The sequence below is a fragment of the Emydura macquarii genome, unplaced genomic scaffold, assembly GCF_026122565.2.
Source record: "Emydura macquarii macquarii isolate MOO-44397 ecotype Brisbane River unplaced genomic scaffold, CSIRO-AGI_Emac_v2 contig_212, whole genome shotgun sequence".
NCBI lineage: Eukaryota > Metazoa > Chordata > Testudines > Chelidae > Emydura > Emydura macquarii.
In genome coordinates, this window is record NW_027130349.1 from 9,175,591 (window position 1) to 9,199,384 (window position 23,794).

General features: G+C 37.5%; 1 protein-coding gene across 18 annotated transcripts in view; it reads right to left on the reverse strand.

Moving 5' to 3' along the window:
- Positions 1-227: 227 nt before the first annotated feature.
- EPB41L3 (erythrocyte membrane protein band 4.1 like 3) overlaps positions 228-23,794 on the reverse strand; it is a 131,206-nt gene continuing 107,639 nt past the window's right edge. For 4 of the 18 annotated variants that reach the window (XM_067547391.1, XM_067547375.1, XM_067547383.1 and 1 more), the window contains 14 exons: positions 18,210-18,263; positions 16,274-16,309; positions 16,042-16,107; positions 15,409-15,600; positions 8,628-8,702; positions 8,122-8,223; positions 6,601-7,332; positions 5,958-6,080; positions 5,073-5,462; positions 4,111-4,242; positions 3,114-3,212; positions 2,096-2,176; positions 1,721-1,838; positions 228-441 (listed from right to left, as the gene is read on the reverse strand). In XM_067547391.1, the coding sequence (XP_067403492.1) occupies positions 1,728-1,838; positions 2,096-2,176; positions 3,114-3,212; positions 4,111-4,242; positions 5,073-5,462; positions 5,958-6,080; positions 6,601-7,332; positions 8,122-8,223; positions 8,628-8,702; positions 15,409-15,600; positions 16,042-16,107; positions 16,274-16,309; positions 18,210-18,263 (2,193 nt within the window). In that variant the 3' untranslated portion in view covers positions 228-441; positions 1,721-1,727. Of the gene's footprint in view, positions 442-1,720; positions 1,839-2,095; positions 2,177-3,113; positions 3,213-4,110; positions 4,246-5,072; positions 5,463-5,957; positions 6,081-6,600; positions 7,333-8,121; positions 8,224-8,627; positions 8,703-15,408; positions 15,601-16,041; positions 16,108-16,273; positions 16,310-18,209; positions 18,264-22,367; positions 22,932-23,794 lie in introns of all 18 variants that reach the window. The other 14 variants (XM_067547429.1, XM_067547411.1, XM_067547462.1 and 11 more) reach the window with 13 other exon arrangements.

Here is a 23,794-nt window from a genome sequence, read left to right on the forward strand (position 1 = left end):
ACAGCTTCTAGCAGTTTAGGGTAATCTGCATTTACAGTATCCATAAATAAAAGGTTTGCCACCTAACAAATTTTAATATGTTTAGATTTAATAAAATGTGAAAGGCATGAACTGTTTATGTGTTACATTAGATCATTGTCTATATTGTTTCTGAACGTGCAGGTATAGCTGAAAACTTAGACATAATGAAAATTAAAAATGCTGCTTTTCTGTAATTTTATCGTTGCTTCATGCAATATTGTTTTACTGATGCTGATTCGGATTGCTTTATACGGGAAAGTATCTCTGCCAGTGTCTTTATTAGCGGTCAAGATCAATTCTTCAGTACTGAAATTTTCCATGGACAGATACAAGTCAGTCAAGTTAGAACTGAGACTCCATATAGGCTCTGGTATTCCTAATGGTGTGAATGACTGGATTCGTATGCAAGCTAAATTATTCCTGCAGGAAAGAGAACCAAGTTAATTATTTGAACAACTGAGCTTCTCAAATCAAGGTTTCAAAAGGTTTCAAATCAAGGTTTCATGTCGAATGCGTCAGGTGATTCCATGATTCCAGTATAAGTAACTGCCAGCCTTGGTCTGATCCAAAGCCCACTGGAGGCAATGAAAAGCCTCCCATTGATTTCAGTGGGCTTTGGACCAGGCCACTTAGCTGTTTTCTCTGAAATGATTAGCAGAAGATCCCAACTGTTATTGGTGCTCATTCCTTAAGGACTGGCTCCATCTTCCAAAATAAATAATAGTGGTCTGAATCACATTTGCCTTAGGCATTTATACTTCCTCATCCAAAGCAGGAAAGCAATAATCTTTCAAGAGATGCCGCACATCATACTATGTTACTTATACCAAATGCTAGGGAATACATAGTGCTTCAAGAGTATGATGCTGCTATCCATTCAGACAAATTAGACAAGCAGCCTCTTTTTTTTTTTTTTTTGGTGCATACAGCATTCAAAGCAGCCTATGAATGATGCTGTCATTAAGAGCTCTTGCACAGTAGGTTAGTATGCATGATATGTTTGTGCACATACACTAAATACAATATTATCAAGATGCCTGTTTATCCAAACACAGTTGGGGAGCATGCCTTTACTGAAGAAAGCTAGACACAAGAAAAGCTGCATTATTATCTCTTCCTGAGAAACAATGCCACTTTCAAACATAAAATGTCCTTTCAAAATACAAGGAAGCAAAGACATCCAAATACTGACACAACAATTAATTTGGCTTAAAAAAAAAAAAATTGGACCACAGCTTTACAGGTTTGAACTAAAAGCCTAAATTGTGACATATTTGTGCCTAAAATAGGCTAAGTAGCTATAGTTATTTCCCTCAGCATTTTAAAACAAATTAAAATGCTCCTTTAAGAACAAAATGCTCTTGTTCTTAAGTCACATATATAAACAGACAACAGATTTTTGACTTGAGGGTTAGAAATTTTAGGAATACATCAAAGCATGGATAATGGGTAACATCCAGAGAGCCAACGAAAGCAAATTTCCATTTCTCTAACTGGCACTATTAAACAAAGAAAAATCTGTAGAATTAAGTACGTATAATTTGCATCTGAAGTAAATTCCAGAATGAATACTTGGCTCACGTGGTTTTTGCAAATGCCTGTGAGAGAAATAAAGAGTTAGAGGTGAATTATGGAAAGAGACTGCCTTTGCCACATGCCAGCCCAGTGAGTGCCTAGAAAAATTAGCTATTCCTCTTACCTCTGGGTCAATCCTCCCCATCTTCTGGTGTGATTTCTGTCTCTTTATGTACCACTACTTTGGTCACTGACATATCAGGGTGCTGCTCTTTGGCTTCTTTAATTGCCTGAGCCAGCGCCTAGCCCAAGGAAACCACAGAAGGGCAAAAACAAAAAGGAGGTGGAACATGCATGATCAGTAGCAAGGTGGAGAGATTCATGAGAAATTACACAATTTACAAATGAGGAAAAATGATTAAAATATACTATCATTGATTTAAATACTAATCCAGTTTAAGGCATGCCAGTATGAATAGTATCTTAAAGCTTAAGGTTAAATATTCTCTCTTTGGTAGTCTTCAGTTCAGGGCAGCTTTTAGTGGCTTATATACTCTACCTGATCATGGTCAATATCTGCATCTCCTGTGATGACTATTCGTTTTTCGATCCTTGTCTCTGAAATGCCTCCTTTCACAGTCTAAACAAGAGAAACAAATGAAAATAAACATACTTACTGAAAAGTCATGCTGCTTGTTCAAAGAAGAAACTGTTCCAGAATCTGAAGAAAACTGAGCTGGAACATTTCCACTTAAGCAAGAGTTTCAGAAAGATGGTTATATATCGCATATTTCAGAATGGTTGGCATCAATTGCATATCTGTCATATGAAGAACAGCATGGATATACAGTGTATCTACATGCACAACAGGTGAAACACACAGCCTCTGCTCCCATGTAAGTCCTTTTGTGAGGGATCTTAAGTGGGACATGGCCTTGTATTGCTCCTTTGTTCAGAGATGCATTTCACCCAGAGAGGATTAAATACTGGCCCCCATAGGAAGGTCTACACAGCAACTAGACATGCATGACTGGCCCCTGACAGCCGACTCGGGCTTGAAGAGGTGGGGCTGTTTCATTGCTGTGTAGACTTCTGGGCTTGAGCTGGTGCATGGGGTCAAGGACTTGCGAGATGGGAGGGTCCCAATAGGATGACCAGATGTCCTGATTTTATAGGGACAGTCCTGTTTTTCAGAGTTTTTTCTTACCCCTCCACCTCCTGTTCTGATTTTTCACACTTGCTATCTGGTCACCCTAGTCCCAGAGCTTAGGCTCCAGCCTGGAAGTCTACACTGCAATACCCCACAGGGTATACAGGGATTTACTGTGTAACCTTGGGCAAGCCACCTAGTCTCTTTGTGCCTCATGTGTAAAATGGGAATTACAATTTCCTATTTCACAGGGATGTTGTGAGGTGCTCAGACACTACAGCTATGGGAACTACATAACTACCGAAGCTAGATAGGATTTCACACAGATAATATTAGCATGCATTCATCTTCTGAAATAAATATTGATTTATACAGTTAAAGTTCTGAAAATACATATATTCAAGGACTGAACACCTCATTTTCTTACTTTGGTGATATGTGTAGTAGTGGTAGTACTGGTAGTTTCAGATGTGATGGTTTGTGCACTCATCAATACACCTGGCTCTGAGTCAGCACCAGAATCCACCTAAATAGCCAAAAGAAGAAAAAATACCACAAATAGCTTGTGAAAAACAGAGATATTAGCCATATTGGCTGAGCTTATCTGTCTCCATACTTCTGCATAAAGAATGTGTCTGATGATATAATCTAATTGCTGCTGGCATGTTCCTTTAAAGCTGACAGGCTATTCTGTTAAACTGAAACACAGAATTTCTAGAATCCTGATAGTGTTCAAAGTACTTTGCAAATAATATCTATTGAAGCCTCACAACAACCCTGAGAAGCAGTCAAAGGATATACAGGGATTTCTTTAACCATCACTGAAATGCAGTCATTTCTAGAGTGGAACACAGCAGCTGCTTAACAATGCACATCAACACCACATAACAGTTTAGGACATGAAGTGAATTTTACATGCAGTTGGAACTACCTGGAGAATTCAGATACACAAGTAATTGCTTGAGTTGGAATTTAGTTTGAACACCAAAATTAATATCCTTACTCTTACAAAAGAAATCATGAGTATCTTTAATGACCAAGAGTGGTCAGGACCTGTCCCATATGACTGAGATGTTCTTTCACTACTTAAGTCTCTATCTCAGACATCACCTCATAAATTTATGACAGTACTTCTGTTTGCATTACAACATACCTCATTCAGTTTTTTAAGGATATATGTTTAACATATATATGTTTAACATTTCAAAGTCTTGTAGTCTAACTAGTGGTCACAAAAGACCATATACTAGTACAAATCAGGGTACTTTCAGGTAAGCCTACATATTTATATAGTTCTTCTGTTTAGAATATACTTACTACGGGTGATATTACTATATAATACTGTAACAATTTAAAACAGTGGACATTCAGGTATTTTTTCAGTCCATGGTAAATTAGATCCTGGGTCTTGCAGAGTTTCTTACCTCTGATGATTCATAAGTTATGGTTTTTGTTTCTGTATGAACTATTGGTACTTCCTTGGTGGAAATTTCAAGCTTCTCCCCACCTGGAGAAACACTGCCAAAGCTTACGGTTTCAGTCTTCACAACTGGTGACTGCTTCAACAGAAAAATAATTGGAGCATTGATTAAAGCTTTTGGATTTCTCAGATACATTTGTTTTTGTTGGCGAATGGAAAATAAAATAAAATAAAATAAAATAAATGAGCTCTGCATTACAGGAAGGAAAAATGTCATTATAATGGTTCATACATGAATATATGTTAATAGTACTCCAAGACAGTTCTTATATCTAATGCTAAGCTGTACTTCCTGTAAGTTGACTTTAGAAAAGATGCAAATATAACCAATTTGCTTACTTCAAAAATGATAGAAGAACAGATTGTCATTACAAGTTTATTTTCTTGTAATTACCTCTCAAAGAGAAGCATAACAATATTAAATGTTTTTAACCCCTTAATACAAGTAGGTCTAAAAATCCTGCTAATGGGGCTACAAGGAGAAAACTGAGTAGTTTAAGAAGAGGTAAATTATTTCCAATTGAGACAAATGCAAGAAGAGAATGTATTATTTCCTGTTCCTTTTGGACAAGTGAACTCTACAAATCTTAATGAACTTTCCAAAGGCAGTGGACACTGAGTCTTTATGATCAGTTACATAAAAGGCATTGGTTTTCAGCACTGCACGCTCTTTTAGGTAAAATATACATTGCACGTTGTCAATAATGGAAAACAGCAACAAGCCTCAGAACTGCCATGCAAGAAGGAAATAAGAGGAGAACCAAACTGCTCACTATAAAGATGTGATAATGTAACCTACTACCTATGTATGTTTTATTTAACTCTTCATCAGTGAAGTTAATTTAGGCCAATATTGCATACATTATACTTTAATGCTGAAATAACTGATTATTAATAACTAGTTACCTCAAAATGAGGTTTTCTTTCCAATGTATCTGAAACGTGGACTGTTGCACTCTGCTCCTCCTCTTGCTCATGAGAAGCAGCAGCAATTTCTTCCCGTTTGGTTACAGCTTTATCAGCCTCCTCCCTTTTTTCCTCTTTAGCCCCCTCAGTCACAGCAGAACCCTCCTTTGCTTTAATACTAGAAGCAACAGCAGATACTGCCTGTGCCGTAGCATCCAGCTGATCTCCAGCCAATTTAACAGCATCCCCACTTGCATGCACATTTGTCACATATCTCTCCTCGACTAATACGGTCTCCTGCACAACCTTCTTCACTGTATCCTGATGTGGCTGAATCTCTTGCTTCATTTCGCTGGCACTTATCTCCCGCCCTGTCTTTGCTTCCGTTCTCTGTAGGGAAAAGGATCTAAATGTCAGAAGTGAAAAATAAAACTTACCCCAGCACCTAATGCCAACGTACTGTAAATATAAGTAACAAATGATATTTGCCAGTTCATTTCTCCTGAGGTGGTTAAGTTTTTACTGTAAGGTAATTATTATAGTAAAAGTGCAGCATGAATCAGCATTTAAAAAAGGGAAAGACATTCCATAGTATCCTTCTCGTTTGTATCAGTGTCCTAGCTTTCTACACACAAATTAAACATTCTGTAAAATGACAAAAGTAAAAAATAATGGAATCAAACTTGATTTGCTTGTGAAGTTTCTAGTTGTGCACTAGCTTTAGGAAGTAAAAGGCACACCAAGCATTTGCATTAATATTAAAAGTGCAGATTCTGAATGATCTCAGAGTCAAATACACTGATGTGCAAATACAGGGAAGAAAAGAAATAAACAAAAATCAGAAGGGTGCAGTTATAAAATTCATAGATGGAATCAAACGGCCACCTGAGCCCTGCTATGTGAAGTTGAAGTAACCTCTCCTATGAACTCAGTTGGTTTTCTTGCAGACTCTATTAAACTGAAGATATCTGAACCATCCAAGGTTTTTTCACTGGAGGACTGTTTAGTCTAAGTGGACAAAGAAATGTAGAGTCATACACAAAAGAGAGACAGACAGACACACACACAGAGATATGTTAATTGACAAAACTCTAGGCTGAGACAGAGGAGGAGGAGGAGAAGGTTGCAAGGACACAGAGGCTGAAAACAGGAAAAGAATGGAAAAATAAATTAGCACAAATCTGTAATGACTATAAGCAGTAATTTAAAAGCATATTTGTTAGCACTGGGATTTTGCTGGTTCAAGCAAACCTTTCTTCCTCATTACAAGCCATAGCAGCAATACTACATTTCAATAACATGGATCTTTAAATAAATTTGAAAAGTTTAAAGCTTCATAATGCCTGCTTTGGACTGTGATACTGACTTAAATAATGAGAAAAAAAAAAACCAAACAAACTGGGTTGGCTATTGTCAACATAAAGCCAAGCAGCAAGAGAATTGAAAGGTAGGGTAGCGTGAGGGTATTGCCTGAAAAAGTCATGCTTTAATCTTTAAACTGTGGCACAAATTCAAAGCCACTTGTTACCACTACTCTTGATGAAGACGATTCAGTAACATAGTGAGCAGTAGCAATGGTAAATGGCTGTTCTCTGGAATATCTCCACTCAGACAGGCTCTTATCTTTCCGACCAAATGCCCCTGCTTTCAGAGCTTCACTGTCAAGGTGTTTCTCAGCTCTGCCAAACTGCAAGCTTCCCAGGGTACCATGCAACTGAAAATCCTGGTCCATCTTTTGTGCTTTCTTCAAACTTTCTTCTTCAGGACTATGCAACTGAGACTCTGCTTCCTTTATGGGTGTCAAAGATTCGGACAGCTTTCTTTTTGTGCTCTGTACATCGGATCCCCTCCTGGCCTTTTCATCAGTGATGGGCTCTAGAATTTCATATTCAGCCACTACTGGAATGATTTTCACAGATTCTGGTATTCCCCTCTCCATTTTTTGAAATGCTTCTAGTGATGACTGCACTGTTTTCTCTCCCTCTTTAGCTTTACTTGTCATGGTTACAATTTTCCCGGATACAGTGTCATAGGACTTTCCTAATGTGTACATTTTCTGTTTATTCTCCTCTTTTGATTGTATTTCTTTTTCCAAGTCCACAAAGCTCTGCATTTCAATGGTACTGGATTTTAATATCTCAGCTGGGATGTCAACAGTTTTACTGCTCACAGTCATTACTTTGTATGTCACAATGTTTTTCGATTCACCATCAACTACCTCAGTAGGTATTTTGTCTACAATAACCCAATCCTCAGTGCCCTATATTTGAAATATAAAAGCTACATTAGAATATCTAATTGTTTATCTCCGTTTTAGGAACACTAAAATATTGAACCTTTTAAGAAATTTATGGTAGCTATTTTGAGAACATGTAATAACTGGATCTGGTACAGCAGTAATTAAACTTATAAACAGCATCACTGTTTGCAACATAAAATCTGTTCAGAGTTTCTTTTGTGACTCTCTGTTCTAGACCATTTATAATGTGGCTACAAACATTCACTTTAGGCCCCGTCTTACTCTGATAACTTGCAGCTGAGTAGCATTTTAAAAAAATTAAAAATACATCTGACTGGCTGTTTCTGAGTTGTTTGAGTAATCCTGGCTATAAGCTCAGACACCACATCAATTCCCTATTTCTTTAAAACAAAAAAGATTAAGTTATAAAAATAGGGTAAATAAGCCCATTCAGTCATTCCCCCCAAGCTTCATGCAAATATTATTTTGTGAAAGTATTTTGAAGTTTCAGGACAGTGCCTGTTTGTATATCCCAGAGTATTAACTGAGTTTCTTTGCTTTTATGGGAATAAATCAGCTCCCTAAACATTATTTAAATTTAGCTATACAGTATATTAAATACCCAGAGTATTGTGGATATTGTTTGAACGTAATGCAAAATATACAAATGCAATGTGCCTATATACATATACAAGCATGCTATGTGACTTTGTTTAAATGCACACAGTGTCCAGTTATATGTCCCTACAATAGTTTAATTTACTTAACTAAGCCAATGCACTGGTTTAAATCAAATGAATTAAAAATAACCTCTAAGGATGATGGGACAGTTTTCTGGAAAATGATTTGGTGAGAAGTAACAACAGTGTCAGCAGATTCTCCTTCATGCAGCTTCTTCTCTATCTCCCTTGGCTAATGGAAAAACCAGTAAGAATTCAAACTTCATCATCACGTAAAATAATCTGAATTCACTTGACACCATAAAGGAAATTCATTCTAATGACAACAGTGCCTCATTCACCATAACATTTTCAGTGAGCCTTTTTCTCTGCAAATGCATGCACAATTTAAGGAGCCCCGCCCCACCCGACCCACACACCCATGGCTGTTAACCACAGGGAAATAAATCTCTAGTAAGTAGCCAAAAACTTTGGAGCATACTCATTCTCCTTCCCCAGCATTCTGCCCACAATATTATCCCTACTTGTGGAGACTTTTTTACAAAATTTTGTGGCTTTGAAAAGGAAAATGACAAGAGGAATAACACCGTGCCAGTCTATTTGATTGCATTTTAAGAAAGTATGCTTTGTTTTTACCTGGGACTCAAGGAATGTGGTACTTCCCTTCTGCAAAAATATAAGTTTTTCAGATTTTTCTTTTTCTTCTTTGGTCTAATGAATAAGAGAGGGCCGGGGGGAATAGATAGTTTCAATAACTGAAATGCATTCTTATCCCATATTATATACAAACTTATCTATATTTCATACATTTCTAATGTACAAACAAACCATTAACTGCCAGTAAAGAGAATCAAAAAGAAATGATTGTAGCAAAGAACTTTCCATGCAATAAAAAAAAAATTAAGGAGTACTTCTTTGCTCAAGACACAAAGGTGAATGAAAGACAGACACTGGGATGGATTTTAAGCAGTGGCTGCAACTTTATTAATGTAAAACTAGGAATGGATGGCATATAGCTACCTCATCTCAAAAACCAGGCATTTAATTAGGTCTAGTGTGGGGTTACAGGGCTCTCAACATATAACCAAAAACAGCCCACCAGGTCCAGCTCACGTCTGAGTCTTTTCACTCACTCCCCTAACCCCATGAGGGGGACAGAGAGTACAAGCAGGTGATCTTGGTCCATGAAGGCTTTGGTCTCCCTTTTTCCTTATAGGCCAAAGATCCATAATCAAAATCCTGGGTCTCATTTACCTCTGGGAGCTGCCCTTTTAGCCTTTATTCACACTGGACACAGATTGTAAATAGTGACAAATTAAACATTCTTAAATAATCCCTTAATAACAGACTTCCAAATCCTATTCTTCTGTACTCAACTGTGCCTCCAGAGCAATGCAAGGTAGGTGAAAAACCTTTTGGAAAAACTCAATTTGGCTCAGTGGGGAGAAAAAATCGTGATCCTAAAAAGCAGTGATTGGTCAGACCCATCCTTTTCCATCCAGCATCCTGGAAACAAAACTCACTATCTACAGCTAAAGGCAAGGGAGGGCAGGGTAGATGGAGAGACAAGAGGCTCGTGAAGTCCAGGGAAAAGTTTAAATGTCGGGAGGGGTGTGGAAGGACCAATCAGCTCCCAAATCCCCCAACTCCCCAAAGCCAGCCAATGGGATGCAAAAACCCAAGGAGGAGGGACCTGGCTCCTGCATCTTTGGGCATAAGTTTTACTCCATCCCTATCATCGGTGAAGGGTCCATCCCCTTTTCTGGTCCAACCAACATCCCACAACCTCACTTGGGTGGGTGGGTGGGGGACATTTCTCAGGCCCGTGCTCTCCCCCACTCACTTCCAGGGCAGTGCATTTTCTTGAACAAACATCCCCCCACCTGTGATGGAGGAGAGAGGTAGAGTTGTGGAAAAATCCCCATCTACTATAACATCCAATGTATTATGTTTTTATTATATTTTTTTGCAAGTATTATTGCTGAACTGATAAAAAGGTAATCGTTGAACATTTAATGTGACATGTATTCTACATGTTTTAGTCACTTGAGAAGAATACACATTTTAATATGAAAAAATAGACAAAATAAGGACCATTTACAAACTAGACATGGAAAGGTAACTCACTGAGCTTCATGAAACAAATGGCTCAGTGATTGATTAATAATGGGATCTGCAGTTTTTCATCTCTAAGATGCTGGCTCTATCCCATTTTATGAGTTACTACAGGTTGAAATTCACTGCTTTAAGCTGTGTGTTTTTTAAAACACATTTTCCTATTTTTAAAAATGTGAGTTTTCCCCCATTGTCATGTGAAACTGACTAACGGACTATATAGGGGAAACTGTGACAATAACTAATATAGACAAATATAGGCCAATATAGACAAATTGCTATCAAATGCTCAAAGAACCCAAACTGAGAGATTCATGGATTTCTTTTATACTCAACTCTCATTTCATTATAGTAATCTTAGCTGTTAAGAATTATTTAGTACAATTAAAAGTAAGTGAGACTTAAGTTGACTGTGTATCTCTTTGAACTGATTAACTATTTAACTAACTGATTAACTATTTAAAAAAACAAGTGAAATTGGATGTTATCAAAACTCTTAGATTAATATGTCCAGTTCCAGAGAAACCATGCAATTTATTTCAACACCATACAATTCTAGTACATGTAAAATAACATAATTCTATCACTCAATGCATTAGAGAGATCAGTGGCGCATAGTCTAAGTAAATGGGGCCATGATGACTCAATTACAATACAGATCACAAAAATCAGTAGGTGATACTGAAAACTAATATCTCCCAGTTCCCTGTGTCAGATGTTACCAAATGGGTCAGTAGAGGGGCTAGAACAATTTTAAGTTATCAGTAATTCAAGGACTCAATTGGGGAAGAGAAAAGGGGAAAAACAGTTGGGAAATGGTGTGCTGAGTTTAATGAAAATTATGGGTGAGATTGTGGTAATCTTGCTCCTATTGAAAAGCCCCTCAGTCAATAGGGATAATTGTATAGAAAGATTCTACTCTATATGGGTAAGAGTATTGTAATCTGACCCTATCTGACTGAGAAATAATAGTAAAACCATCTGAGGGAAGACCGTTGTCATGAGACAATTCTCACAGCACCTGAATACTTCTTGAACTTTATCAGTCTGGTTGCACTTGTGTTCTATCCTCCCATTTCTGCACTGGTTGTCTGTGAGCTTCCAAGTGGAATTTGAGGTATTGATTTTGATCTATAAATTGCTTGGAACCTGCCTGACAGATACCCACCTCTGTGTGCAATATTTGAGCAGGAATCTCTTTGGTTTATAAGGGAGACAGCAAGCTGAGATGTCATTTTTAGTGAGGGCCCTTCACCTCTGGAATTCCCCCTCTCACCATTGGTCCATCCAGAGGAGCTCCAAACTGTGGACCTTTACAGCGTTTTGCTAAACCTCAACTATTTGGGTGGGATTTTGGGGATAGCTGAGGTGCATAAGGTTTAGGAAACTGGATGGCATGTAGGGTTTTGTGAGAGTTTAGGAGGCTGGTGGGGCGGAATGATTGCTTGTTTTGGTGGGGACTTTGTTTGCTGCTGCTGGTTTTTGGTCTTACGTATGGCTTAGGCTTTTAATCATTTTGTTAAGGTGCCTAGAATCTCAGATAAATAACTTTATGGTGTGTTCAAAACAATGTAAATAGAAATTTTTAGTGGCTTATACATTTGTTTCACAACTCTCACTGTCATATTTGGGCACATTTATCAAAATTACATCCAAAATGATTCCTATCAAATAGTAGTAAGTAAATAGCCCTTTCAATAACCACCTCTTCCTCTGATAATAAATATCTTCCCGGCCACTGATCTTAAAAAGCCAAGGTAAACAGATGAGTCTTGCCCTGTATCTCAAAAGGCTGCTAAACTGAGACTCTGGCATGGTGCAATTTCCAAAGCTAAAGTGTGTCCACCAAGAAAGCTTTGTCATCTGCCCACAGGGATTCATCCCTTGGGGAGGACAGAAAGAGCATTCCAGCCAACTGTAGCTGCCACTGATGTATTAATGTAATAGATTACAGTGACTATAAAGATACCACCCTATTCACAAAGGTGTCATTAGATAATGTCCAACTGTAAACTTTGAGAATTTTCTCAATACAATGGGACACAATCTGTGCTCTCATATTTATGTAAACCATCAATGAAGAAATTATGGAAATTATAGAAGAGGCACTCAGAGATTTAATACCATTGGTGTTGCTTGCTTACCTTTATGCAGACTAAACTTTATCTGATGTTAAAAAGGGTGATCTCTCTTTGGAAAAAGTTAATTTAGGAAGTGTAAAGATGGAGAAGTTACTGTACCACATTGTTAGAAAAAGGTGTTACAACTTTCTGCAGAACTGTGTAGAATGTACTTCGTAAGGCCCTAGTTCAGCAAGGTATTTAAGCACATGCATAGTTTTAAACATTTGAGGAGCCCCACAGAAATCAATGGGATTATTCACATGCTTAAAGCTATGCATTGTGCTCAATACTTCCTGAAACAGAGTTTAAATACAGTGGTATCAAGATAATCTTTGCCACCCCATAATCATATTGGCTCACTGAATGCATGCATTTTAACGTAAATATATTACCAATAAAATGCAGCATATTAAAATGATATTTCAATAATTTTGTTAGCATGTTTGATAACAGGCCCTTCAATATAGAAGGACATACTGATCTACACCACTTTTTCTATATTTTTACAGGCCCTTATTTTTTACCTCTCTCTTGGTCTGAGTGACATCCCCAACAGATTGCAGATTTATCTTTTATCAGCAAACATAGATAAGAGAGAAATCCAAATCTTGTCCCTGTTACTCATTTTTTCAAATAAATCACTGTATTTGAATGTATTTCTCTAGGTCACATTTTAGATACAGTGCTTTGTGAAACACTTGGGAAAAGCATTCCATTGAATTTGCAATAAAGAGGAAAGTGAAATTAAGTGGCTGCCAGATTGCTGCAGGCTGCTCTTCTTTGTTTCAGCCCTCTTCAGTCAGCCAGACACCTTCTAGGCAGTTCTCATCTCTATTGCCTTCTTTCATACAGGTCCCTGGTCATGGTTCAACCCCACAAGCTCATTAGACACCCTACCCCTGTCCACATTTAAGTCCCTCTTAAAGACCTACCTCTGCCATCCTGCTTACAGTGAGTGAACCTTGTTGATTCATCTGTAAATTGCATATAAATTGCTTACCATTCTTCCCCTTTCCCTGACCTCTGCCTTTAGATTGTGAGTTTCTCAGAACTAGATTGCGAGTTTCTCAGAACAGGGACTGCCTTTAAGTACTTGAAAAGCACCTAGCACCTAATGGGAGTTACAGCAAGTAAATACATAAATAGAGAATAATAGGTTATAAGGAATAGCCAGCATGGATTTGTCAAGAATAAATCCTGCCAAACAAACCTAATTTCCTACTTTGGCAGAGTTACTGGCCTGGTGGATAGGAGGGAATTATTAGATGTGCTATATCTTGATGTTAGCAAGGCTTTTGTGACACAGTCCAAATGACATTCTCAAAAGCAAACTAGGGAAATGTGGTCTAGATGAAATTCCTATAAGGAGGGTGCACAAGTGTTTGAAAAAGCGTACTCAAAGAGTAGTTATCAATGGTTCACTGTCAAACGGAGAGGGTGTATCTAGTGTTGTTCTGCATGGATCAGTCCAGGGTCTGAAACTATTCAAGATTTTCATTGAGCAGGGGGTTGGAATAGATGACCTCCTGAGGTCCCTTCCAACTCTATGATTCTATGATGATTTGGATAACGGAATGAAGACTGTGTTTATAAAATGTGCAGATGACACCAAGCGGGGAGGGGTTGCAAGCACTTTGAAGGACAGGATTAGAATTCAAAACAACCTTGACAAATCAGAGAATTGGGCTGAATTCAACAAGATGAAACTGAATAAAGATAAGTGCAAAGTACTTCACTTCAGAAGGAAAAATCATGTGAACAACTACAAACAACTGGTTAGGCAGTAGTACTGCTGAAAAGGATTTGGGGGTGATAGTGCATCACAAATTGAATATGAGTCACCAGTGTGATGCAGTTGCAAAAAAGACTAATTTCATTCTGGGGTTATGTAATGGGGTTTACAAACCCCCCCACTCAGCTAGGCAGAAGGGAGAGGAGAGTCTTCCCTGCTTACCACGCCCAGCAAAGCTGCTAGAACTGCCAGACATGCACCCAGAGCTGTGACCAATAAAGAAAAGAAGCCCTGCTATAAAGGATGGAGAACAGAGAGGGAAAGGGGGCAGAAAGACCTGGGATAGCAGAGGGGCAACAGCCCCATGCCAGGCTGCCTTTGGGAAATCAACCAGGAGACAAAAGGAGACTAAGTCCTGGAGTTTAAGGGCTGGTAGATTCAATTTACGTTAGGGTTTATGGACTAGTTTATGAACTGGTTTAATTGCAGATGAATTGAAGGGGACCAGTTAGGAAAAAGCAGGGAAGCCTAGAGAGACTGCACCAAGAGCAGTCGACAGATATATTAACAGGAGTGTTCTATGTAACTACATGGAACTAGGGAGGCCTCCGCTGGAGTAATGTGTCCAATTCTGGGATCCACCCTTCAAGAAAGATGTGGACAAACTGAAGAGAGTACAGAGGAAAGCAACAATAATGATAAAAGGTTCAGAGAGCCTGAGGACACATTAAAAAACTGGGAATGTTTAGTCTTGAGAAAAGAAGACTAAGAGCATGCCTACACTGTGGGCGCAGCGTTGGACTCCATGGATCGATGCAGCGGGATCGATTGAGCGGGCTGTGGAGACCCTCATAATTGATCCCGGATGTGCTCTTTGGCCGATGCAGTAAATCCACCTCCCCGAAAAGAGTAACGCCCTGTTGACTGGAGGGTGTTTCCTGTTGACGCAGTGCAGTGAAGACGCCGCGGTAAGTGAAAGTTGGTAAACTGACGGCAGATATGCAAGTTACAGTACGTAGTTTGTGTATCTCCCATTGACGCTGCTGGCAGTGGCTTAAGGGAGAGGAACCTGATAAAACTCTTCAAATATGTTAAGTGATGTTATAAAGAGGATGTGATCTATTGTGATCTATTGTTCTCCATGTCCACTAAAGGTAGAACAAGAAGTAATAGGCTTAATCTGTAGCAAGGGAGATTTAGGTTAGATATCAGGCAAAACTTTCTAACCGTGGGGTAATTAAGCTTTGGGATAGGCTTCCAAGGGAGGTTGTGGAATCCCCATCATTGGAGGGTTTTAAGAACAAGCTGGACAAACATCTGTTAAGGATGGTTTAGGTTTACTTGATCCTGCGTCAGCATAGGAGGCTGGACTTGCTGACTTCTCAAGGTTCCTTCTAGCCCTACATTTCTATGATTCTATGAGTCTGATGAAAAGGTGGGCACCAACCTCTTCAGGCACAAGTGGTTCAATCATAGGAGCATCCTCCTGTCTTGTTGCAAGCCGAACTGGAGATGTGGAAAGCCTCTTCTCCCATTCATTAGACACGGTGGTATCTGTGGAGGTTTCCAAGAAGGTTCGTTTCAGCTCACTTATATTGGTGTGGTGTTTCATCAGGTCTTCTTGATTTTTGTCTAGCTCCTGGATAATTTAAAAACAAGTGCATTTTGTAACATTCGCCTAAGCTGGCAAAATGTAAAAATCAAAATATGTAAATTGGTTAGTGAAGAAGGTAGTAAGTATTTTAGGGGATCACAGCACTAACACAACACTTGTGAAAATGTGATATTTTGAAGGACAACTGCATAGAAAATCTACTTCATGTGAGCAGCAAAATAATGCTTTTTGCAAAGTTTACCCATATACACTATAAGCTATACCTGATAAGGAAACTTCAAACATATGTGCACACATATTTATGGAACAAGGTAGAGAAATCCATCATAATCTGAGAAAAAATAGCCATTTAATTTATTAGCAGGTGGGAGTACACGGTTCATGCATCATAGTGCAGATCCACAGGTTTACCACGAAAACCAACACACATGTACAGCACATGCTTTGGTATATAACAATACCAACCTCTAACATAAGATTACTATGTTTGACATACACATTTTCACCCTTTATTCGCTTAATCAGACTATTCTGAAAGAAGTGAAAAGAAAGGGAAAGGTAAGGGACACAATATTCAAAGGATACAAAATGCTGTTCTATGCATTGCTTCACAGACACTTGGCAAATGGCATGCTGAGAGATATGAACATGTCAGACACCCACAATTCAGTAATACACATGGCCTTCCATTCTGTACCTGTGCCTTGAGATCTCCATCTTCCTCTTGATCCGACTGCCAGCATAAAAAAGATTTGAAAACAAAACCTTAGCAACACAAATCAGTGCCAGGTTATAAAAGCAGATCTGTATATTTTATAATGCTAAGATCACATCTTCTCTACATTGAGAGTGTTGGAGAAATGGGTGGACATATTTATCAACCCAACTTTGCATAGTTCTCAGATCTCAAACAAGAGCCTTCTTTTAAACTTGCTAAATGTGAAAAAAGGATATTAAATCTTAACTTTTCTGTGAGTATGTCTGTGTGCTCAAATATTCACAGGCCCTCTATCCATTCATGAGCCAGCATTCAACGTTTCCTACTGAGATGTAATGTTGTATTATTCTTTAATGTGAATAATAAGAGCTTCAGAACTACATGATGCCAAGAGTTTTAAAGTTATAAATAATTGTCCACTAGTGTAGTCTCATACAAACTTTGAAGCAGGGTAAGAATGCGCAATGCTGCCTACAAAACTGGAGCATCATCTAACTGCATAAAATACTATTTCATTAATTTTATTCATTCATTCTCTCTCTCTCTCCCCCTCTGTAAGTGTTTTTATACAGACATTGTAGCTATATTATGTATACATTGTCTCTGGATCCACTTATAGGAACTCTACTCTGGAATGGCATATTCATTGGACCCTAAATTTTCTGAAGTGACTGGTGATTTTTGCTGCCTCAGTTTGTGAGTGCCCAACTTGAGACATCTGAAAATCAGGCTCCTTATTAAATGCCAGATGCTCAACTCTTTCTGAAAAGCAAGTCCTTAATAAGGCACTTCAACTTGGGAACCCAAAAATTCAGGGTACCAAAATTTCTAATTGTGAAAATTTAGTTTAAATGTTTTCAATAAATCCTTTCTGTATGGTTAAAAATAACATTTTAGATAGGAAACAATAGAGACTTCTATATTTCTTGCTGATCTCAGCATTCATAATGTCACAGTTTCATAATGGGTTCTGCTGATTTTTGGGACACTGTTTTGCTGATATTTTTAAATTTACTCTTAATTATTCAAATAACTGCAAAGTCTGTGTTTGACATTAACTTTATCTCTCGGTTCGAGTCTGCTGTATTTACAGGCAAGAACTGATTGCCATTGATATGCTAGATACAAAACGTTTCCCTGATGGTGATTTTAATTATAATAATCTGAAATATTGATTGGATCATTTAATAATGTATATGATAACACTGTGCAGCTTTACCACATACTGGATCAAATTCAACCCTGGGGTGTACAGCTGCAACTCCATTAACGCCACTGAAGTTATGCCCACTTCGCTGGAGTGGTACCAGAGCTGACTTTTGTATATTCAGTGTACATACTATATTGTGTATGTTCTTAGGTTTTTGTTTATTTATTTGAGAAAGAGACCTAAACTATTTACTTTCAGAGAATTAAAATAATACATGAAACAATACATGTATTATAAATGTTACATGCTAAATAGAATTTAAGGCACAGTCTCAGATACAATTAAGCAAACTTGAGTACGTTCCAGGAGGAGAAAAATTCTCCCCGCAGAAACTTTTGAACATCTGTCTGGTCACCTTTTAATACATTTAATTCTCCTTAACATGTTCATCTTAAAAACAAAATAGCAAAACCTTAGTCAGCATTACAGCCCAGTAAAGCAGCATTTGTTGAGGTTACTTTACTATCATCTGCTATCTACATTATATGCAAACTAGGTTAGCAGAATTTCCAAGCAGAACCCCAAAATAAAATGAATCTAGAATGGATATTTGAAACTTAAGGAATCAAGTAAACTCTTCAACACACACATACACAGAAGGGAATCTAAACAGAGGTGCATAATAGTGCTAACATACAGGATCTGAGAGAGGTGAAACTACATGATACATCCTTCAATAACTATATGCTGGTGACTGGTACAAACCTCTGTGGCAGTGGTTTCACCATCAGCTGCAGTATCCGTCTGTTCACTGTCAGTCTATTTTGTTACACAAGTGACCAGGTTCCAACAGATAAGCAGGAATAAAGAATAAACCCATCTTGTCAGTAAATGCATGTCATAGTTTGAATTGCTAAGACTACATCCCTGTGAGCTGCATCTGCATGGCTTTTTAAACCATATATAATTTAAAGAAGCAACATAAAATGCTATATTTAATAAACAGAACAGACTCAGAGGAAGACTCAAGGCATACTGCACACAGTATATGGCTTTACTGTAACAAGTTTATTAGCCAAACAAAACATTACTTGAAAAATGTTGTTTGAATCGTAGGTTTTTCCTCTTAAGAAAGCCAGGTAGCTTTTTTAAAGAACTAAAACCTTATAAAATATATATATATAATTAACAAACTTTTCCCCCACAAATGTATAAAATTAAAAAAATAAAATCAAATCCTGTTAATCAATTGTTTATGCTAGTATGTATAGTTACTGTGGTGTTTGATTTTGTAATTGGAGGGGGAAAAGATGATAATTTAAAAAAATAAATAAATAAAAAGCTACTTTAACAGTCACCTGACTTTCAGCCCCTCATCTGTACAGTTTTTATAATTATCCCCACATTTAAACATTATAAGGCTGTCTGCATTACCAAGGAGTTCAAATAAGTATATACACAGTCATCTACCGCCCAGCTATGTAATTTGTACGGCTCACCCTCCTCCCCCCATTTGTTAGTGTTAAGGTGGAAATGCTTATATTGCTTCTAATGTTAAAAAGGAACAAAACTTGCCATTTAAAAAAAAAACAATACAATTTTAAACACTTTTCATTCCAATTAAAAATACTGACAAAAAAAAAAAACCAAAAAAACAAAACCAAACAAACCAAGTACAAGTGGTAAAAATGAAACAAAGCACAGCATTATGCAGCCTAATGTACCCCTACGTTTTAGGCTGCACAAGTAGAACACTGACACCATCAAGTGCATCTCTGAATAAACAATATTGAGTGTCAATAATTTAACATATATAGAGTGAAATTTAGGTAACTCCTTATGAGGTTGTAAATTAAAATGATGAATAGACTTGCAGATCATCAAAATAATTACTTTAAAAGCAAAACTTCAATGTCATTAAGTACCATTAAGTCACCTGCTCTTGATCTACATGCACAACTTTCACTAACATCAATGAGAGTTCTTCAACTGACTAAGGACCATAAATGGTCATAAGACTATACAGAAAGTCATAAAAGTCAGGTAATTTATAGTTAAGACAATACTCTTCATCCTTAAGTCTCATCAACATGAAGAGAGAGAAAAAAGGCAACACAGTCCAAGGTATGGATGGAGGGTCAGTCTCAACTTTGAACTTCTGTTGCTAGCCAGAACTGACAAAGTCATTTTGGTCTAGTGGATACATACATAACAAGTATATACAATTTGCTAGTAAGTGGGTCTGGACTGGTTACTTTTTTATATGACGGTTTAGTGCCAGAATAAATTCATAAATCAAAATACATTGATTCTGAACATAAAGTGTTACAAAGAGTTTCTGCAAAAGTAGCTGCTTTGCTAATAACACACTCATTTTCTTGCACTAACCAAAAGATCACACACATCATTACAATTTTATAAGCAAAACTGCTTTTGAATTAAAATGGTATAATTAAAATCCAATTTACATCTGTACTTAAAAACATCTGAATAGATGAGTCCAGATATTTTAAAAAATAGAATAAAAAATGTTCGGGGCCAAGACACTATAATGTTAAATTTTGGCACAGATTATTATGGTTATAACAACAGTTAAGATTTGGGGATTTTAATGAAAAGGCTATCAAGAATTTTAATTGCTAAGGTGTGAATCGTTCAGCTAATGAAATATAAAGGGACAAATTCTGCCCTTGGATACACAGACTGACTTCAGTAGGAGACACCAATGAACATCTCAGGATAGAATGTGTTCAAAAAAAGAAGTTTGAGCAGAACAAGGTCTTTAGGGGCAAGATACTCACTGTAGCTCTTAAATATGCCTTGCACATCACCAGATATACTTCTGTTAACTAAAAGTACACATTTATACAGAGAGTTTTATGTTTCTTCCTTAATGGTACTGAAATTCTAAATGAAATATAGAACTCCTTATAGAACCATGACAGACAAGTCTCCTAATAAACAAATCTACATCAAGGGGCTAAAAGTTGACATTGCTGAACTACTTGTCAAATAAAGATTTGAAGTACTTAAAAAGCAGTGAAATGAAGGTTTAAGAGGTTCAGCAGGACAGATTTCGCTAGAAGTAGAGAGTTAAAAGGATGGCTGGTTAAAATATAGACCAACTGTAGTGCTCTGTATGATGTGCAGCTGCTGGCACTAATTGGCAGGCTAGGGGATATGAAAGAAAAAAGACAGCTATATTCTGATAAGCTTCAGTTGCTCATCCTCTAGTTTGTGACAATAACTGCTGTGATTTGTTTTGCCAATGTAATGCAGACATGCCCAACTTTAAACATATTAACTTCCATGCAATATTTTGAACAAGAAATACACCCTGGATTAGGCACAAGTCTGTGTAATTTGCCATACAAGTACTGATTCTGGGGTAACCACTGTCACAAAAGGACTAAATTGAAAAGTATATTTTATACATTATGTTGATGATATTCACTTTGACCACTAAGTCTAATACCAAAAGAGGTGCTCATTTCTGAAAGAAGAATAAGCAAATGGATTATATAAGCACTGCCTTATTACTATTATTAGCTATATGTGCTGCTTCTATAACTGACAATATATTATTAATACATTTTTACTATTATAATCATCTAAGTGCAGAGCCCTTGTAAGTCAAAATTTAATGCTTAAAATAGGATCTTGGATGCCTTTCATTCTAAATTGCAGTTTATTTCTTAAACACTGGAACCAAGAACATCTGAAAAAATATTCTTATGGTACAAACAGATGTAACTGTCATTCCATAAAAGGGAATGACAATCCTCTGGCCAAATGTCGCTAAAACTCATGGGGGCAGATTTAAAAAATCCTTAGGTGAACAGAATGTGCATACAATGCAAGTCAGACCAATAATTACATGTACAAATAGCTAATGGTAATTTATGTATGCAATTACATGATAGCTCCCTGCCATGACAGTAAAACTGTGTGCTCAAAATAGGCATTTAGTTGTGCATTTAAAAGATTCTAAAGATCTGGCCCCATGCTTTTTACTCTGTCAGCCCTGAAAGGGTCAGGACTAATATAGGTACCAGTTATTCTGTATCTATTATACAATCAAGTGGATTCCCTTTCTTCTTCTGATATGTAATTATATCCAAATTTCTCATCAACACTACATACTCTTGTTGCCAGGCAAATTGTTTTAGCTGGATTTTGTTATAAGCCATCCACTTTAGTGACAGAAAGCACTAATTCTGGTAGTGCTAATTTAATACAACAAGAGGTAAATAGGACCAGCAGCAATGCTGCCATTGCAACTGAAAAACTGGCACCAACACAAATATTCAGTGGAATGCTGCACTGAATGGAATACTAATAGAATATACAATAGAAATAGGATCAAGCCACAAAGACCAGATCCAGATTTCGACCCTCAAAGTTTGGGATGTTAGGAACTGGGGATTTTGCTTGACCTGTTATAAAATTAAAGGCCATTTGCAAAATTCTGATTCTGGTTTGGATTCTGAACATGCTCAAAATTTGGGAAAGCACCAATTATTAATTGTTTGAGATGTAAATATGCATGAAATTGTACTTAATGACTTGTTATTTAAAGAACTATTCTACTGACTTTAGTAGAAACTAGTATCAACTGGAAGAAAAAAAACTGATTGGAAAAGTGTGAGTTCATATATTGTTCTTCAGAGTTGATTTGTGGCAAATTGTAAGGGTAATTCACTGCACAACAACTGATAAAGCCTGAACCAAGCTGCTACCTCATTCACAGTGTTGTGCCTAACCCTGGGACCAAAGCTGCACTCCCAACACAAAAAACTCTTACATATCAGCACAGACAGAAATGAGGTTCTGAAAGTAGGACCACTATTGCAGCATTCTAACACTGGTTAGGACTGAAGCACTGAACACAAAAAGAAGTGTGTTCTATGCCGAGGTACACACCTCTTCCTCTGAACTGTCACTCAGGTCATTGTCAAGTGAGGCACTCAAGGAGGCCGCCTTGGGCTCCAGGTAGCAGAGGCACATAGCCAGAGGAAAGGACAGAGTGAGAGCATATGGCACTGAGAATGAGGCGGATAGCAGAAAGAAAAAGATGAAAAGGAAACAAGGCACAAGGGATGGTGATCGGATGGGAAGGTAATGCTGCACACTTTCAGGCAGGAAGTTGGTTTCAGAGAAATTAGGGAAGGAAAGGTAGCCGTCATCATCCAGAAGAGAAGGAAATGACTCGGGAAGTTGCAAGGAGAAGGAAAACAGTGTTCCGCCGTTACCAGCTTTTTGCTTATAGCTAAAAGTCATGTCTTGCTCAGCAGAGCAAACTCTTCCTTTTCTATCAGAGTCCAAGTCAGACTCACCGTGCATTGGAATAATGTCTTTAGATGACTCACAACTTAATGGTTTTTGAGCATTCTCCTTACATCTTCTACGAAGCTTTGTTGAAGATACAGAGGGAGCAGACTGTGAGGTTGATGAGGAATGAAATGAATCAGTGCCAAGCAAAGATGACTGATGAAAGAGAAAGAGCAGCAAACAAGGTGCAGAAGCAAAAGGACAAAAAGAAAATTGTAATTAGTTAATTTTCTTCTGTGTTTATATATACAAAATTTACAAAACAGAATTTTAACACCAAAGTTTTTCACTGAGTTAAATGAGACGAATGCTCACACTGCATGCTAATTATTAGTGATGGAGGATTACAGCTTACAAAAGCAACTTCTTCACACTTGTCTGTCCAATCAAACTGTGTAGGACATGATTTAAATAAAAATCCTTTAAAGGAACTTTGTCCGTGTGCACACCTCCAGATGCTGTGGGGTTCCCATCTATTATAATAAGTGCTTTCAAACATGAAGTACATGGATAACAAAAAAACCCAACCAACCAAAGCCTAAGAACAAAAAAAAGGCTTGGAAACAAGGGAAAAAAACCTTCTAATAACTATTCTGTTTATAACAACATATCTTGCAGGCCCTTACTCAGTCAAGTTACTGGGAGATTAGCTTCAGCAATGACTAGTCACAAAGTGGGAAAGCACAAAAGGCATTCAGCTGTCATCTGAGACTTTGAAAATCTCCCCCACAATGACTGAAAAATCAAGCCTTCAATTATGTTTTCCCAAATCTCCTCAGAACATCTAACAGAATAAAAATGTCCCAAAATGAAAGATAATCAAAAGTGAAAACTTACTCTGGTTTTGGGAAAAGTTACTAACTCAGCAGAAAAATCACACTCCGTAGATGAACACAAAGGGACAGATCCTCAGCTAGATTTACAATAGGTGAGGATCTCCCTCAGTATATTTAAATTTCTGGTCTCGCTTCTGTTTTGGGATTGGGACAATCAAACCAATCAGCAATTTGGCCATTTGG